The 17,582-nt window shown below is 46.0% G+C and overlaps 3 protein-coding genes across 3 annotated transcripts in view; 1 reads left to right on the top strand and 2 right to left on the bottom strand.

Moving 5' to 3' along the window:
• lrp2a (low density lipoprotein receptor-related protein 2a) overlaps positions 1 to 8,282 on the bottom strand; it is a 74,723-nt gene extending 66,441 nt beyond the window's left edge. The window contains exons 1-3 of the mRNA XM_030342698.1: positions 8,127 to 8,282; positions 783 to 890; positions 289 to 411 (exon numbers count right to left, since the gene is read on the bottom strand). Of these exons, the coding sequence (XP_030198558.1) occupies positions 289 to 411; positions 783 to 890; positions 8,127 to 8,196 (301 nt within the window). The 5' untranslated portion in view covers positions 8,197 to 8,282. The remainder of the gene's footprint in view (positions 1 to 288; positions 412 to 782; positions 891 to 8,126) is intronic.
• Positions 8,283 to 8,851: 569 nt separating this feature from the next.
• On the top strand, positions 8,852 to 11,443 carry zgc:172182 (coiled-coil domain-containing protein 89). Its single transcript, XM_030343802.1, has 6 exons — positions 8,852 to 9,048; positions 9,315 to 9,934; positions 10,018 to 10,148; positions 10,229 to 10,365; positions 10,870 to 10,946; positions 11,072 to 11,443. The coding sequence occupies exons 1-6, from the start codon at positions 8,983 to 8,985 to the stop codon at positions 11,253 to 11,255; spliced, it is 1,215 nt and encodes a 404-aa protein (XP_030199662.1). The 5' UTR covers positions 8,852 to 8,982; the 3' UTR covers positions 11,256 to 11,443.
• LOC115533330 (ATP synthase subunit beta, mitochondrial) lies at positions 11,173 to 16,938 on the bottom strand. The gene is made up of 10 exons (XM_030343801.1): positions 16,743 to 16,938; positions 15,992 to 16,165; positions 15,702 to 15,876; positions 15,018 to 15,139; positions 14,360 to 14,544; positions 13,801 to 13,959; positions 13,566 to 13,688; positions 12,679 to 12,891; positions 11,894 to 12,095; positions 11,173 to 11,657 (listed from the first exon to the last, which is right to left on the bottom strand). The coding sequence occupies exons 1-10, from the start codon at positions 16,846 to 16,848 to the stop codon at positions 11,557 to 11,559; spliced, it is 1,560 nt and encodes a 519-aa protein (XP_030199661.1). The 5' UTR covers positions 16,849 to 16,938; the 3' UTR covers positions 11,173 to 11,556.
• Between the last annotated feature and the right edge of the window lie 644 nt (positions 16,939 to 17,582).

Raw genomic sequence — 17,582 nt, 5'->3', positions numbered from 1 at the left:
GGAATCGAACCCAGAACCTTTGCCCCCCCCCCCCCCCCCTCTTGAAGCAAAACTTGATGGTGGATGTTGAGTTTTTAGGGGCTGTTGAATATAATTCCATTTCTTACACAGAAATGAGGGAGTTCATGCATTATGAAAGTCTCTGAGGTGGATAGTGTGTGCCTTACTGCTCCCACCAACCTCTTACTGCTACCACTTCCTGCTCACGCATCACCACAAGTCAATCGTCAACGGTTACAACATCTACAGCACGTTAACTGGCCCGCCCGGGGAAGGGGCCACACTCACGGCAGTGCTGTCGCTCGTCCGAGCCATCCTCGCAGTCCTCCTCGTCGTCACACACCCACACGTCCGGGACGCACTCGCCGTCGCTCAGACACTTGAAGTGGCTCTGGGCGCAGGTCACCTGAGCTGTGGGAGCAGAGACCGCAGCGGGTCGCAAGGTCATTCAGCGGGTCGCAAGGTCATTCAGCGGGTCGCACGTTGGCTCCCGGTTCAGGTGTAATGTCCATATCCAGATGGTCGCGTCCGATATTCAATCCCATGTTGACCAAAGCAGGGTAGAACTGTTTTAGTGCTATTTAATATTTTGTTTACTTAAATTTTTTGTCACAAATCCGTCTCTACATTAGGCATATTTTATATTATTTTTCCCTAGTATTATATTTAAATAAAATATTATGAATCACATGCAATGCAATCATTTATAAATGGTGGGAACGAACGTGAAGGACAGAATCAACGCATCCCAGTGCATTTGTGCGTTCGACCGGTAGACTCACGACAGTCCTGCTCGTCCGAGTCGTCCACGCAGTCCGACGTCCCGTCGCAGTGCCAGTCGCCCGGGATGCACCGCCCCGTCCCGCAGCGGTACTGGCCCAGCTCGCATCCTGCACGACCACAACAACACACCGCAATCAGAACGACCGGCGACAGGACAGCGTTCAGGTCTCACCCCCCCACCCACACACTTTGAGCTGTGCTAACTTTTAAATCCATTTTTAAAACCAACTTAAAAACAGAAGCCTAGACACACCGGGATCTAAAAAAGAAACGGGAGTCAATGTTTAAAGTACGTGGATGGGGTCAACCTGTTATTGACATATCTACGTCCGCAGTGCAGACAACAACAACCACAGCATGAGTTGTGCAATCGACCAACAGCAGTGTTTTGATGACGTCTTGCCCCAAGAGGTTCTCGCGGTTGCTCTGACGCACACGGGTCGCCTTGATGAGGCGTGCTGCTCACAGCATCGACGCGCCGCGGAGACGCGCGTGCCAGCCGGCCCCCCCCTCTGACAGTTACACAACCCACTCCCCTGCACACACACCCCCTCCACCCCCCGCACTCATCCCAGGGCGGCTTTGATGTTCACACTGGAGCGGCACACGTTCAGATAAGGAACCCCCCCTTCTGGCTTTCCTGAATTTCTACGAGGAGGGCTGGTGGTGGTGGTGGTGGTGGTGGTGGTGGTGGTGGTGGTGGTGGAGGTGAAGGTGGTGGTGGTGGTCAAAGAGGTTATTTGGGTGGTGGTGGAGATGGAGGTGCTTCTGGTGAGAGAGGTGGTGTTGGGGGTGCTGGAGGGGATTGGGGCAGTTGGGGCGGCGGGTGGAGGAGTTGGTTTGGATGTTGGTGTTGGTGGTTATGGTGGAGGTGATTGGGGCGGAGGGTGGTGGTGGTGGTGGTGGTGTTGGTGGAGGCTGGAGATCGACCGTGGGTGAGGTGGTGGGCGGGTGCGGAGAGGGAGGCATAGTTCAGTGACAGAGTGCTCCGTCAGACCCGTCCGACTTGGAATGTGCAAAATCTGACGGTCTCTCTCTGACAGACTGATTCATAGCACACGCTGGTCCTGGTCAGAAAAGTAATTGAAATAAATCGTGGTACTGGGTGGTACCGCAGCCCTTTCAACCCAAATACTTCACCGAGGGGAGATGCAAGGTGATGGTGGTTGGTGGTGCAGGCATGCTAGGGGTCGGTGGTCTATCTCTTCCTTGTCTTATCCATTAACCCCCCCCCCCCACACTCACACACACACACACACACACACAGACGTGCAGACACACACTCACACACTTAAGCTTTCTCCACAGGGAAAATAAACAGCTTACTATCAAACACAGCAAACACATCAACTCAGTGGTCTCCCGATTTTAAGAAGGCGAATCCGCAAAGACAATACAGTGGTACCGTATTCACACTCCGTATTCTAACTTTATATTCAAATATATTTATTTATTTTTGAAGTTGGATAAAATAACCGGTATTTCAGCATTTCCATTTAAAAACTAAAAATGAAGACATTTTTATCCGATTTCACATTATAAATATAGTGTAGTAGAAATAAGGTATACAGTATTCAAATACAGTATTCAAACCCTTGTTTAACATAAGGTCATGGCTGATCGATGCATAAAAGACAACTCCTGAAAACTGAATGACTAAAGACTAAAGAATAAAGAGAGCAAAGACCCCAGACCTAGGAACAGATCCCTGGGGTAATCTTAGCCCTTGATGAATGACGTGTTAGTGAGAAGTGAGCGGGCCGAGTCAGAAGTGAATCATTTGCTTTATGTAATGTCATGTCCGAGATGGCTTACGACCACGTCAGGGTCAGTGCCTACGCCGCTGCGCTAAAAGCCTGGCAGCCAGGTTCACACTCGAGGCCGTGCGTCGGCTGAATCAGCCAAAGCAGAACTGCACCTCTCTCCACACCGTCGCTGCCAAACCGGGCATCGGATTTAACTCGTTCGGCAGCTATCTGGGAGGCAAACCTTTTCTCCTGCTCGGCTTACTAATGATTAAATTGCTCCCTGTCAGCTCAAAGGGAGCCTTTGTTTTCAAGGCGATCCACCGAATGGTTTTAGCCTCATCTGTAGCGTGGTCGTGAGGACCAACGGGGGACACACAGGGACCCACTCATGGGACGCATGGGGGACACAGCGAAGGAAGGCTGGAGCAGTGTGGACACTTGGGGGAAACAGTGTTGGCCCTTGGGGGACATGGCTAAGGCATGGTTGAGCAGTGGGGACACTCTGGGGCCACATGAGGAACATATGGGGTCTACAGTGAAGGAACGGTGGAGCAGTGTGGACCCTTGGGGAAGACTTTGGGTCTAACCCAGGGGACAGATTGGGGACACATGGGGTCTACAGGAAAGGGACGGGGTGTTCGTGTTCACAAGCAGCAATAAGGACGGTTCAGCAAGCGGAATTCTTCCTATTTAAAGTCATCTTTGTGTAATCTGAGCATCCAAACTTTTAATTAAAACGAGAATTAATTAATTAATTTAGATTTACATTGACGTTTTATTTCAACAAATTTCGTTCAGAATTGGCAAGAAGAAAGACTATACAGTGACAAACAAAATAGCCCACATTGCTTGGAGGAAATTTAATAGATTCACAACGTAGCAAGATTGTGAAAATTGCGATATTATCTGCCCTCTTCTTTTTTTAAACGTGCTTTAACTAGTCTAATGAACAGATTAAATTCATACGAACAAACGGTTATTAATTCAGAATTCACACAGGGTGACCACATGAAACTGAAGAACTCAGAAGCAAATACCACCCTTAACCAGAGACCACCGAGCCGTGCCAGCCGTGGTGACAGCCACCCGGAGGGGGAACCTTCAACAGAACCACCTTGTGTTCCGTCGGCGCTTGAAACACTTTATCCATTCTGTGACTTTGTGTAAATGCCTGTCCCACCTCGGGACAAAGGCCAGATTTGACTCGCTCTCAATCCATACCAGAAAAGGTAGTTAGTATTAGTGGACTTAGGCCTTTAAAAACACAAGCCTGCCATTAAGATTAAGACGTCTTAGCACTGGTGCCTTTTGTCGCTGCTGTCTTTGTGTTGTTATTGTTGTTTTGCCGATTTTTTTCCCTTTGCCTGTTTGCTTGCCCGCGTCCTTTCTAATTAGCCAACTTAAACCCACAGCAGGACAGAAGCCCACGCTATCCGGGCGAGATAAGGACACCCTATTACCGACTAACAAAGAGGAGCACCCGAGGAATTTTCATTAGAAAGAAGCTTCTCACCGCTCAGCACCCCACGGGGGAAACTACAATGCCACAAAAGAGCTGCCAGCTGGGTTGTTACCTCATAACTAGAAGTTTCCCCCCGGTCCCTTAGGGAAATAAAAGCCAGATAGAACGCATGCAGTAAGAGGATACAGTAGGCTACTTCCAGTCTGAGGAGGGCATAAGCCTCCGCAAACATTGGTGTACCACGCCAAAAAAAAAAGGAAAGCTCTGCGGACGGACGGCCCCAGAACAGCTCTGTTCCTCGTCGCCCACACACAGAAGGCCCTCGGGGGGCCCTTGGGGGCCCTTGGGGAACGTGCTCTGGCTGTCATTAATTAACCGCCTTGTTTTGGTGCTGCCCGTCGCATTCTCTTTGACCGAGCGGTCCAGAAGGCGGCCGCTGGCAGCGGGGAGCGCCGAGCCTGTCTGCGCCGTCGGAGCGGAGTGCTGCTGGCCGTTTCATATGGAAATCGACGCGACGGAACGCAGTCAATTGCCAAACAACTGACTTTGGCTCTTACCGCTGCACACGGGAGGGAGACAAACAAAACCGAATGGGGGTTATTTTGGCAGAGGCACAAGCGCGTTAAAGGGGGAGGCACGGCGGGACGGTGAGTGTGGGGGGGGTCTAGGGAGACATGTATTCTTGTAAAGAACACTCATCAGTAAAATTTTGATAAATGTTTTAACAACTATACAGGTCTGCTGAATGAATGGAGCTCGCCTACGGCAATTAAGGAGGCCATTCAGCTGCCTAATGTTTCCGTGGATACTAAAACAGTGCACACTGCACACAGTGGCAGCGCTCCATCCCCTGTGTCACCGAGACTGGAACCTAGACCCGGAGAGCCGCGGGAAAAAAAAAAGAGAAAAGGATCGGAGCAGAGTTGTTTTTTTTCTGCCAAGTGTGCTCACTTGTGCTCCCCTCCTTTCTAATGCAGGCTTTAGGGTCCTATACCGGAAAGGCCTTTCCCTTAGCATGTGGGAGGTGGCGCAGTCCCATGTTGGCACCATGTTCCTAATGGAGGACAACACGATTTAACGAAGAAAAGGACGATTTGTTTATTTCGTAATAATGCACAGTGTAAGTTGTCAACATGTTGTCAACATGCAGTTCATGTGTCATATATTAATAAAATGAATAACTTCTATGTCAGGGTTTTTCTGGGTTCAATGTTTCCGGTGTAAGACTGCGTTAACTAAGTATTTAATTTCAGGAGAGTTGCAGATTCTCTGCGTAATAATTATGGGGCAGAAGCACACAGAACAGCAGAAATATATCAAGAAGGGTCATGGGACGAACCAAGCATGTCTGGGGTCAGTGATCAGCATGGTCTTTTTCTCTAGGTGGGCACTTCCTATGATATTAGTCCAGTCAGGGCGCACGCTGCCATGTTTAGTTATTTTCTTGCCGATGCAGGCACGCCATGTGACATCCTCAGTGTTGAAGTTAAGAAAGCTCTGACCCAAATAGTGGACAAAAGGTGAGTGATTCCTCACGCAATGTTCAATCTGCAGCCTGCAGTCCAACACATGGGGAAAATATGTCTTGAAAGTAAAAAAATAATTCTTCCAATATTTGGTGAATAAACACAGACAATAACTAACTACTAAATTACATTTTTTGGGTTACTTGATTCGATTTTTCACTTGATTTTAAGTGTAACAACATATATTACAGTATGTTATTGTTCACGACTTAAAGTTTGCTGTTGATTGTAATTCTCTGAAAGAGATATATAAGATAAGCTAGGCCGAAAGCATATTACCATGAGTTGGTTGTTCACGATTCCTCAAGTAGGCTTACATTTATAAGAGTACTGTGTGTGTTATTTATCCAGAGTGTTGAGTTGTAGTAAAATGTTTCACTCCACAACATTTAAAAGACACTTCTTCATCTTCTAGCTGGCTTTGAACTCACCGGTCAACTTTAAAGAATGGCAGATGCCCATTCTTTAAAGTTGACACACAGCCATCGTGAGGAAAAACTGCTCATTGAGAAGGGGCAAGAACTTCTGTAAAACAGAAGACTGTGCTCGTTCAGAGGATGCACAGAAGCACCGGTCGCATTAACAGCAGAGGTGAAATTCTCTCCTCCAAGTCTTGGCATCAACATCTTATTAATCAATCACCAACCGGTGGTTAATCGGCTGATTAGGTGCTAAATAAGCCGACAGGGCCACACTCCCCCAAAACCGTGTTCCCCGTGCTGCTAACACTGTTTATTAACTACACAGTATTCTGTCACGGCAGCACTTCTTAATAATGGGTTTGGATCAGGGCATCTGCACTTTGATTTTTGCCCGATAATTGGTCATTATAGTAACCTGTTAATAATAGTGCTGACAAGCGATTAAAATATTTAATCGTGATTAATCGCATTAATGTAATAGTTAACTCACGATTAATCGCGAGTAATCGCGATTAATCGCATATTTTCTTCTATGCTAAACATCCCTTGATTTCTTTGTCCCATTGATTTTTCTCATTTTAATGCTCTTATCATCATGGAGAAGTGCATCGGCTTGCCTTGTGCAAATGTTTTTTAATTGATAACAACATTGGCATATACTGATCAAAACAGGACGATACAAAAAAAAAATACAAAGTGCAAAGGTAAACTAGGACTCAGCCTATAGTGCAATTAAACAATGAACATACAAACATACTGCCTTGAACATAGCAGTCAGGCTACTGCTTCTTTGTTTTGAGCCAAAGAATAAAAAATAAGAAAAAAATAAAAATAAATGCGTTAATCGCGCGATAAAAAATTAACGCCGTTAAAATTGGTTTGCATTAACGCCGTTAATAACACGTTTAACTGACAGCACTAGTTAATAACAATAACAAACAACCCAGAGTGATCTGCATGAATAACGATGAGGTTGCTGAGGTGTTAAAATCTCCAACTTCTCCACACTGTGTGTAGGGTACACTGTGTGTAGGGTAGCCTATATGAGGTTAAATAAAACACAAAGTACTTAAAAAAAGTAACTTTTTCAGATGTTTTCTTTATTAGTTTTGATTGTTTTGATAGATACTTGAGTCTGCTAAAATACAGCGGTTAACAAAGTTGCAAGTGGGTTGGTTCTGTCAACAGATATATAGCCTATTCTTTCCCTTCAGGTCAGAGCTGTTGCTTAGGTAGAAACCGGTGCTTTCCACGGCAGCTGCAGTGTAATTAGTTGCTTGATTCACGGTAAGGAGCTTACATACTAAAGGGTTGAGCAAAAAGAAAGCAGATTACATTTGGAGACACAGGAACGAGGCAGGCTACAACTGTAGCAGACCTGACAAACGGCTGACAAAAATAACACCAGTTCCCATGTCTCTCCTATAAAGTGTAAATAAAATCTCTCTCGATGAATAATAATGTAGGGCTCATCACCGCGGGTGATTTGCACCCTGATAAGAGCATTCCTCTGAACGAGGTTTGTACCAGCAGCAGAGCTTTCAGTGCTCAGTTAGTCACATGCTCTCTTCTGTTACCTAGCAACAGTAAAGCTCAGGCAAAAGTTCTCCGAGAGAACTTCCAATCTGCCTCGCGCTAACCTTTTACACACACACAAACACACACATGCACGCAGGCGCACGCATACACACAAACACACACGCGCGCGCACACACACACACACACACACACACACACACACACACACACACACACACACACACACAAACACAAACACACACAGACACACACTTCGCTAAGACACTTTGATCCCTAATCAATATTGTTTTTTGTTTACTAACTAATCTATTAAGTCTTCTGTGACTCAGATCTAATTGACGGGTCATTTAGATATAAGTAGATACATTAATTACTATTAAACATAAATCGAATTGGAATTCCTTAATGAATCCCGCGGAAGGCTAAGAAACATCAAATTAATGTAAATGAATATGAAGTTCAGTTATATTGAAGGTCTCCCTGGGAATCAGCCGGTGTTTTTTCAATTTGGCTTTGAGCAACAAGTGATGAGCAGCAAGTGGAATGCGAGTCACTGGATGAAGCTAAACAGAAGTGTAAAATCCACCTGTTACTGCACCACCTAAACACACCATCAAAGAACAATAAATGAATGAAATGAACTCACCTTGGGAATGGCACTTAGATACACAAAACAGCAGGCCGATAGAGAGTTGTATGAGTAGTGTTCTCCACATTGTGTCCCGGCTGTGCCTTCCAGCTCCGCCTGAAGCCGAGCAGATGGAAGAGCTCTTGGGACTGGGATGCGGGTGCCTTCCTCTCGCTTTCTTGTCCGGCTAGGAGTTGATGAAAAGGGGCGTGGACAAAGTCCAAGACATCCCCACCCACCCCCATCCTGGCCCTCAGGATAAATCCCGTACTTAGGCCCAGGAATCTGCATAATGCTATAGCCCCGGCTGCGCGTGACTCTGTTCCTCCCCGAGTTGTTGATAATTCGTGCTTTAATTCGGCTGACTCGTCATCACTGATTGTCTAGGTTCATATTTCGTAATAACAGGCCTAAATTATGCACTAAAGACATGGAAGACTATTAGAAATTGGTTATAAAGTAAATATTGAGCCAAATAAATATTATTAAACTATTAATATAATTAATTTAAACTAAAAACTTCAAAAAGAAAAAGTCCACAACGTGTATGTATTGAAAGCTTTCCAAAGTAAAGTGCGTGTAAAAAGTCCTCGTTATAATTAGCCTACTTGTTGTCGAAGTAGACACGATGGAGGACCGCGTGGTGAACTCGCCCAATGAGAAGCACGACAGCGCGACCGTGTGGAGCTACGGCGTCCAGCACCCACCTCCATACGGACCGACGACACCTACAGGTCACACCGCGGACGTAACCGTACGGGGTCCGGTTGCCATGGGCAACGCCGCAGTTCAGCAGCAACTGAAACTTTCTTGTATCCGAATGCGACCTTGAAGTCTGAGATCTTCTTGTGGTCTTCACTGCGGTACTTTGAGTATGGTCTCCCCGCACAGAAACCCGAAAGATCTCATACAGATGATCAGGAGCACCAACGAGGCTCAGGTAGGCTACTGCTGTGCACAACAAAAGTTTAAGTTTTTTTTACTAGTTTATTTACAATATTGCTGAGAAATTAAACACCGTTTCCTTTCAGTTTTTCTAAGAAAGTGGGAAAATGTGTCTCTGAATAAATAATGAATTGTGTTTGATTTTTCCTATCTTGCCTCATTAAATCGCATGCAATGTTAGATTGCAACGATACCCTGGAAAAATATATTATCTTACATTTTGTTTTACCATTGATTGCTTACACAATATGTCTTACACAGAACATGGATGATATGCACAAGTGTTTGGGGAGAACTTCACCGGAGGACCAGACCGAGTTGGGGCCGCTGTGGGCCCGGGAGAAGGACCAGACCGAAGTGGTGACGCTGAGGTCCCTGGTAGATGGGCAGACCGATATGGGGCCGCTGCGGTCCCGGGTGAAGGACCAGACCGAGCTGGGGCCTCTTCGGTCCCGGGTGGAGGAGCAGTCCGAGGTGGGGCCGCTGCAGGCCCGGGTGGAGGAGCAGTCCGGGCTGATTGGGGTGTTAAAGCAGAGGTCCGACCAGGCGCGTCTCCGCTGCCAGGCGCTGCAGAAGGTCAACGAGGAGCTGGAGGCTCGAGGGGCAGCTGGTCAGAAAGAGCTGGACTCGGAGAGGGCGAGGGTAAGGCTGTTGGAGAAGAGGTTTAACGACCTGGCCGTGAACCATCAAGGGATTGTCGTGTTCAAAGATGACTATAAAAGACACAACTTCCAGCTTTTAGAGGAAAACAAACTTTTAAGGTCAGAGAATGAGGCGCTCTTTTCACAGAAATTACTTGATCAAGAGACTCTAATAGGTAAACTGCGACAAGATATTCACCTGAATGAAGAGAAACACGAAGATATGGAAAAGAACTTAAGGTGATTGCAGCCGTTCTCTGATACGTAGTTCCGTGTGTAGCATTTGCAGGACACTTAAACACCATTATTTTCAACATTTCAAGGGACCAAGAAGCTGGATGGAAGGCAAAGATGTTAAAACAGAAATACCTTACACAATGGCAGGAAGCAGCACAGTTAAAAAGACTTCATGACACCCAGGACAGTCTTAAATCAGCAGAGGATATGTGTAAAGGTGAGTATAGACTTCTTCAATATCCATTGGTCATTATTGTATAATATATAATTTTTTTAAGTTGCATCGTGTTTGGTCAGATCTGAAGCACCAGCTACAAGAGGCAGCAGATGGACGTGCTTTGATGGAGACCGAAATGAAGCAGAAGATAAACAGCCTCTGTGCAGAAAAAGACATCTTCATAAATCTGTCGGTCGAAAGAGGAAAAGTCTTACAGGTAGGATGAAATATATTCCACGTGCGGTCTCGTACCGAAAACTGTTTGCCGTGTGTGGGAGCGCTCACCGCCTGCTGTAGCGCCCAGTTTATATTTTTATGCAGCTGCTTTAATCTGGATCAAACTGTCATAACGGGCAAATACACATGACTTTATGGCCACGGTAAGAGCAAAGATACCTCCCAGATTAATCACAATTATTTGTGAATTAAGTGTTTTAGCGCAGGTATGGCGTTTACGAGATAGGCTATATACAGTACTTTCCAATGTAGGGGTTCCGTAAGTAATATCCTGTATGTATATTATTGAATGTTCTGAATGAAGAAATTATGTATTTTTAAATTAAGGATTGCTTTTGCCTGAAAATAACCTGATTTAATTCATGAGGGTTATACTTATGATTATAGAACACCCAGTCCTTTTTACCAGTTAAAAAATCTTATAAGGGCAGAAAAGTGAAAAGTGATGCAGCGCCTCACTTACTACTGAAATTTGATATTGCAGGAAATGCAAGAGAAAATTCAGCAGTTGGAGATTAAGTTGGAAGAAGTGGAAAAGTTGAAGACCAGAGCAGAGAACAGGTATTCGACTTGTGCTGCAGGATTGGTCTTTGATAACCAACAAATCTTAATGGAGTTTGTAGCAAAACCTTAATCGAAATTATAATTGAGAAACCAATCGTTTATTGTGTGCACCTCTGCTTCAGGTTCCAGCAGGAAGCAGAAGCGGTCAACATTAACGTGAAGGTTATGAATCTCCAACGTGCTCTCGATGAAGCAGTGAAGAAAAACGAGAAGGCCAGAGAGGTTGGTTACAACAGAACAACTTTACTGTTTTATCAAGGAAATATATTGTATAGCCTTGAAAGCATGTGTGTGATTATTCCATAGAACTTTGAAGCCTACAAAGACCACAGCGCCCACCTACTCACCCGGGAAAAAGAGCTAAATGCACAGCTTCGCAACACGTTTGGTTGAACAACGATGCTTCAGCAATGACGCGACTGATCAACAATAATGAAAATCGTTGTTCGTTGCAACTAAACATTTAAATATGGGAAAAATAAAAATTAAAAAAAGACCAAAGATACAATATATCGTTTCTTTATTCCTTCGACAACTTTAACATTTTTCTTGGGGACAAGATGCTGCAGACACATCATAGAGAACTGTACAAACAGGAGCGAGCGCTTTAGGACCCGTGCTCCTTTTCCAATCTCGCTGCCTTCTCGATCACCTCCTCGATGGCTCCCACCATGTAGAACGCCTGCTCGGGGAGAGCGTCGTACTCGCCTGGGGAACAAAAGGAACACGTGAATACATTTCCCGAAAATGACTTCCATCCATACAGGGCTGAACGATTGATCCAATTCAAACCAACATCACAATGTAGTAGAACAAATGTTTACAAAATATCATTTTTTTGGGGGAGGGAGATTGGTTGCTGTTACTGACAGATCAGTAAGATTCAGATTTCGATTTCGTTTTCACACACACACACACACACACGTGATCTCAGTGCATCTCACCATCGAGGATGGACTGGAAGCCTTTGATCGTCTCCTTCAGGGGCACCAGCTTGCCCGCGTGGCCGGTGAAGACCTCTGCGACCTGGAATGGCTGGGACAGGAAACGCTGGATCTTACGGGCGCGGGCTACCGTCAACTTGTCCTCCTCAGACAACTCATCCATTCCCAGGATGGCGATGATGTCCTGCAGAGACTTGTAATCCTGAATGGGAGAGAGGGTGGGGGAGGTTACAGAAGGCCCAGGTGGAACAGTATCCAACGCCAGGTCATGTAGCGGACGCCTTATCTAGAGCCACTTGCAGTAAACACAGATTCATGTCAGCAAGGGGTAAATAGCGGCAGGCTGCAGGGATCGCATCAGGTCTAACGACAAGGTAGAATATATGTAGGTACTAGGCAATATAGAATTAGGGACTAGGTAAACTAGATTTAGGGGCCAGGTAGAATAGGTAGACTCCATTTAGGGACTAGGTAGACTCCATTTAGGGTCTAGGTAGACTGCATTTAGGGTCTAGGTAGACTCCATTAAGGGACTAGGTAGACTCCATTAAGGGACTAGGTAGACTCCATTAAGGGACTAGGTAGACTCCATTAAGGGACTAGGTAGACTAGATTTAGGGATTTGGTAGAATAGGTGTTATAGATTTAGGGACTAGGTAGAGTAGGTGGTATAGATTTAGGGACCAGGTAGACTCGATTTAGGGACTAGGTAGAGTAGGTGGTATAGATTTAGGGACTAGGTAGACTAGATTTAGGGACTAGGTAGAATAGACTTGGGGACAAACCTGGAGGATCTTCTGCACTCCACGAGCGACGTCGTAATGCTCAGCTCCGACGATGTTGGGGTCCATGATACGGGAGGTGGAATCCAGGGGGTCCACGGCGGGGTAGATACCCAGCTCAGCGATGGCACGGGACAGCACGGTGGTGGCGTCCAAGTGAGCGAAGGTGGTGGCGGGGGCGGGATCTGTCAAGTCGTCAGCGGGGACATAGATGGCCTGGAGGACATCACAGGATACGTTAGTTCAAGATTCAAGACGGTTCGTTGCCCTGTGCACAACCTTTACAGCAGCAGGCACTGGCAAGGAAATTCTTTAAGTCTCGGGCTCCTACAACTATGCAATATAAAATAAATAGTGTAAGAGAAACACAAACTGGATATGGAGTTATTAGAATAATATTAACATAATAGCTGTAAACGAAATTGAATACTGGGCATGAATTAATTACAATAAAAATATAATAATAATAATATGTAACGATGTAGAAGAGTTGAGGGGTTATGTAAAATAGATATCTGGTCATCTCTTATTTTCTATTGCAACAATGTACAGTTTCATCACTTTGGTACAAACCTATGGTATAAATAAATAAACAAACTTGAACTTTAACCAACACCATGTACTTTTCCGATTACGGCTCGATAAGCTAGCCCTTAGCTATAATTCATCGTCTTAATAGTTTACTCTTTTGAATGATGTCAAGAACAGAATCTAAGCTGCTAAGCAAGCCGAGAACACCAGAATGTTTTCAGAATGATATCATAATTGCCAATAAGCACTGCCGTTTGTAGTTTCTACATGATTCAAATCCCAGTAGAAAAGTGATGGTTCAATCCGGGTAGGAATGACTACAGCTGCTCCGAGGTGTCCCAACATGCCGGGACGTTTACCTGGACAGAGGTGATGGAGCCCTTCTTGGTGGTGGTGATTCTCTCCTGCATGGTTCCCATGTCTGTGGCCAGGGTTGGCTGGTAGCCCACAGCGGAGGGGATACGACCCAGAAGGGCGGACACCTGAAGTACAGAGAGACATCGGAGCTCAGTGTCACAGTTGGCGAAACCTTAGACTTCCATGTCAAATGTACCGATCGAGGAGGTACGATGCTCGGTGCGAGTTGATGCTGACCTCTGACCCCGCCTGGGTGAACCTGAAGATGTTGTCGATGAAGAGGAGCACGTCCTGACCCTCCTGGTCACGGAAGTACTCTGCGACGGACAGACCGGTGAGGGCCACGCGGGCGCGGGCGCCTGGGGGCTCGTTCATCTGACCGTACACCAGCGCCACCTGGAAACACCGGAACACGCCTTGTTAGTTACCGTCCGGCGTTCACATTAACGAGGGCCCACAAGGCCAACCCGAGGGGGATGATGAAGGGCTAGGGCTGCTCGATTATGGAACATGTCATAATCACGATTATTTTGGTCAACATTGAAATCCGATTATTATCAGGATTATACATGATGCATTTATTCAGCATTTCTCAATAACACTTTGTCAATGAGAAAAAAAACACACAATGATAAAATAGAAAAAATTATGTATCCATCTTTTCTGCCACTTCTATAAGATAAAAAAAGTTTCGAATCGATTATTGGTCAAACGATCGTTTGGAGATCGTTTGACCAAGAAAATGAAAATGGCGATTAAAATGTGATTAATTGCACAGTCCTACGAAGGGCCTCACCTTGGAGGTGTCGTCCTTGAGGTTGATGACTCCAGACTCAATCATCTCGTGGTACAAGTCGTTACCCTCACGGGTACGCTCGCCCACGCCGGCGAACACCGAGTAACCACCGTGGGCCTTGGCCACGTTGTTGATCAGCTCCATGATCAACACGGTCTTACCTACTCCGGCACCACCAAACAGACCTGAGGAGACAAACGAACACAGATGAGACGTGGACATTAGGGATTAAACAACCAATTGGTATGGAATAAACCAAGTGACAACAAGGGGAGGGGGGGGGGCAACCTCAACTGGCCAGCAACCTCAACTTCGCCGCATCACCAAAGTGGTTTATTCCATGTCGACCACCACGACCAACTGTGTTTCGATATTAGTTACTCTAATCTATAACTACATGGTTATTGTTTTTTTATCGACTTTATATAACTCAAAAAAATAATAATTGCCCCTGGCGCACTTAGCGTATCTTTTTTGTGTTGTCAAGGAGCCATCAGGCGGATGGTTGCATTGGACTGTAGTTGTTCAAATTGGATCTGTAGCGCAGTTACTCAGAACCGTTAGAAAAGGCAAAAGGTGTCTGATTGCACACCCATGTGACGTCATCAACCAATCAGGATCGAGTGTGTCTCAAGGCCCCAGTATCACATCAACTGACCGATCTTGCCCCCCTTGGCGTAGGGAGCCAGCAGATCCACGACCTTGATGCCGGTGACCAGGATCTCCTGCTCCACGCTCATGTCTGTGAACTCTGGGGCCTCAGCGTGGATAGGGGCGGTCCTGCAGGGCAAAGACACTCGTTAGTACCACGCTAATTAAAACAGAGTGCAGTACTATCCATTATACACCGGGCTGGGTGAGAATCCTCTAGTATTGTATGATCAGATTATTTACAACTTTATTAATAATCCCTCGTAGGAGAAATGTGTTTGTTGCAACAGCCCATCAGCAGTTTAGAAACACGGGATAAAAATACAAAGTACTAATGCAAACAAAAATAGACGCCAAGGTAAATGCTAAACTAAATGCTAAAGCAAGGACAAGACAAGACAAACAACAAACAAACCAGAATGTATAAACTATATGAATTATAAATTATTAGTGTTAGGTTTGTAGTTCCATGTGGTACTTCCTAGCACTTAAAGATAGTACTTGGCATAGTGTAGAACCGTATCCTAGCTGTCTTTGTTATACAGTGACATGTGTAAACCCAGTTATTGTTAGTGCTTGGCACTATGACATCCTTACTGTACCGACAGCGATATATTGATTCTCTTTCTTCTGACAAATGTACTTAATGCAAGTCACTTTGGCTAAACGAGCTCAGTGTAAATGTACTCACTGCTTGGTGCTGATCGGACCCCTCTCGTCGATGGGCTCTCCGATGACATTCATGATCCGGCCTAGGGTCTCGGGGCCCACGGGGATCCTGATGGGAGCACCGGTGTCCAGGACCCGCTGCCCGCGGACCAGACCCTCGGTACCGTCCATGGCGATGGTGCGGACGGTGTTCTCCCCTTTGAAAACGAGAACCCCATGTCATTCACCGAAACCGTTGTTAAAGCCTAGGAGTTAACGGTTAACAGTATAGGGGTAACCTTGAACTGACTAAATCCAAAACAAACAACGCACCAAGATGCTGAGCCACCTCCAGGACCAGCCTGCTCTCTCGCCCGGCCACCTCCAGGGCGTTCAGGATGGGGGGCAGGCCTTCGTCGAACTGGACGTCCACCACAGCGCCGATGACGGCAACGATGCGGCCGTTGGCGATGATGGCCTCGGCGGCAGGGGCAACATAGCTCCTCTCTGTGAAGGACAAGCGCCGGAGGATCAGATTATTCTGCTGAAAAATACAGGGAAGTCGAGGCGTCTGGTCTCAGGGTTGAATCGGATTATAGGTCATTAACATAAAATCATATCCAAATCGGGGACCCGAATCTGGATACATAAGCCGTATTGGTCAAATAACGTCATTCCGTTTTAAAATATAGTGTTAAATTTAAAAGAGACGGGTGTCACTGAACGCTTAAACAGAGCAGACCTTGACGCGTGGTTGAACCATTTGCGTGCAGACTATTGACAAGTCGCTCTTAGCTGCGTAGCTAACAGCTAAAGTTACTGAGGTCACCGAGTAGGACGTCAGAAATAAACCGTCAACGCAGGAACCAGTTAATGCAAAACGAAGGAATACCAATGGAGTTTCATCCACGTTTAAACACGGATTCCTTATACAAAATACGCCCGTACTCGCAGATGAATGAGACGGTGAAGGTTGTCGAGGCCTGTGGCCCGGCGTGCAGCCGCCGCAGCTGCCAATGTCAAGTCCCCGGAATCGGTCTTCGTTAACTCTGACAACCCCCAAACATAAATTTCGATTACTTACGTGAATAAAGGGTAGCATTTCTGCCCGTGAGGTGTTTGAGGGTGTTGACCTGGGGATTGAAAGCCCGAAGGGCCCCTGTGCAGCAGCGTCCCACAGCACCCAACATGTTTAAGATGGCTGAAGGTCTTGAATGGAACGACTGTCTGCTGTGTTGTACTGTGCAGTGCTGGGACGGCGCATGCGCAGCTTATTGTGCTCTCCTTCCCTTTGCCGCTAGAGGGCGGAAGATGCCCACATACATTTATGCCACCAAAATACCCATTCTTTTGACCTTGTCATGGCCAACCTCAGCAACGGGAAAAAGGACACAAGGCCATTATAAGGAGGCAAGCTCAGTAAATCACTGTAGGTTATCGGTTGTTTAAATCTAGATATTATCCATATATGCAAATATTTATATTTGCATATGTTTTAGTATTTGCCACATGAACTAACATATTTTGACTTTTATTATTTGCCATGGAACATTCAACAAGGCCAATATTTCAAAAGTATAGGATTTGGTTGAGATGCAGTTTTGTTGAAATTATGTATTCATCCTGACAGCTATCAATAAATCAAATGCTCTGACAAAGAACATTTAGAAATCTGGTTTCTTTGGCTGTCGCAGGCTTGGAATAAGCCATCCAATCATTTCATTCGGCCTGAATGAAATTATGGGATGGCCTACCTGCATGTCGACCTATCTCCTGGCCACCTGCGCACACTCCGTGCCCGTTCATTCACTGCGCATGAGTCTTCCACAGGTCAGGCCGACCTATCCTGAAGCTAGCTAGCTGGTCATGTGTTTTGGGGGAGTGGCTTCAGAGGGAGGCCAGAAGGGGGGGGGGGGGGGGGGGG

This window comes from Gadus morhua, chromosome 20 (assembly GCF_902167405.1).
Source record: "Gadus morhua chromosome 20, gadMor3.0, whole genome shotgun sequence".
Taxonomy (NCBI): Eukaryota; Metazoa; Chordata; class Actinopteri; order Gadiformes; family Gadidae; genus Gadus; species Gadus morhua.
The sequence above is the reverse complement of the archived record's forward strand: the minus strand, read 5'-3'. Positions and strand labels throughout refer to the sequence as shown.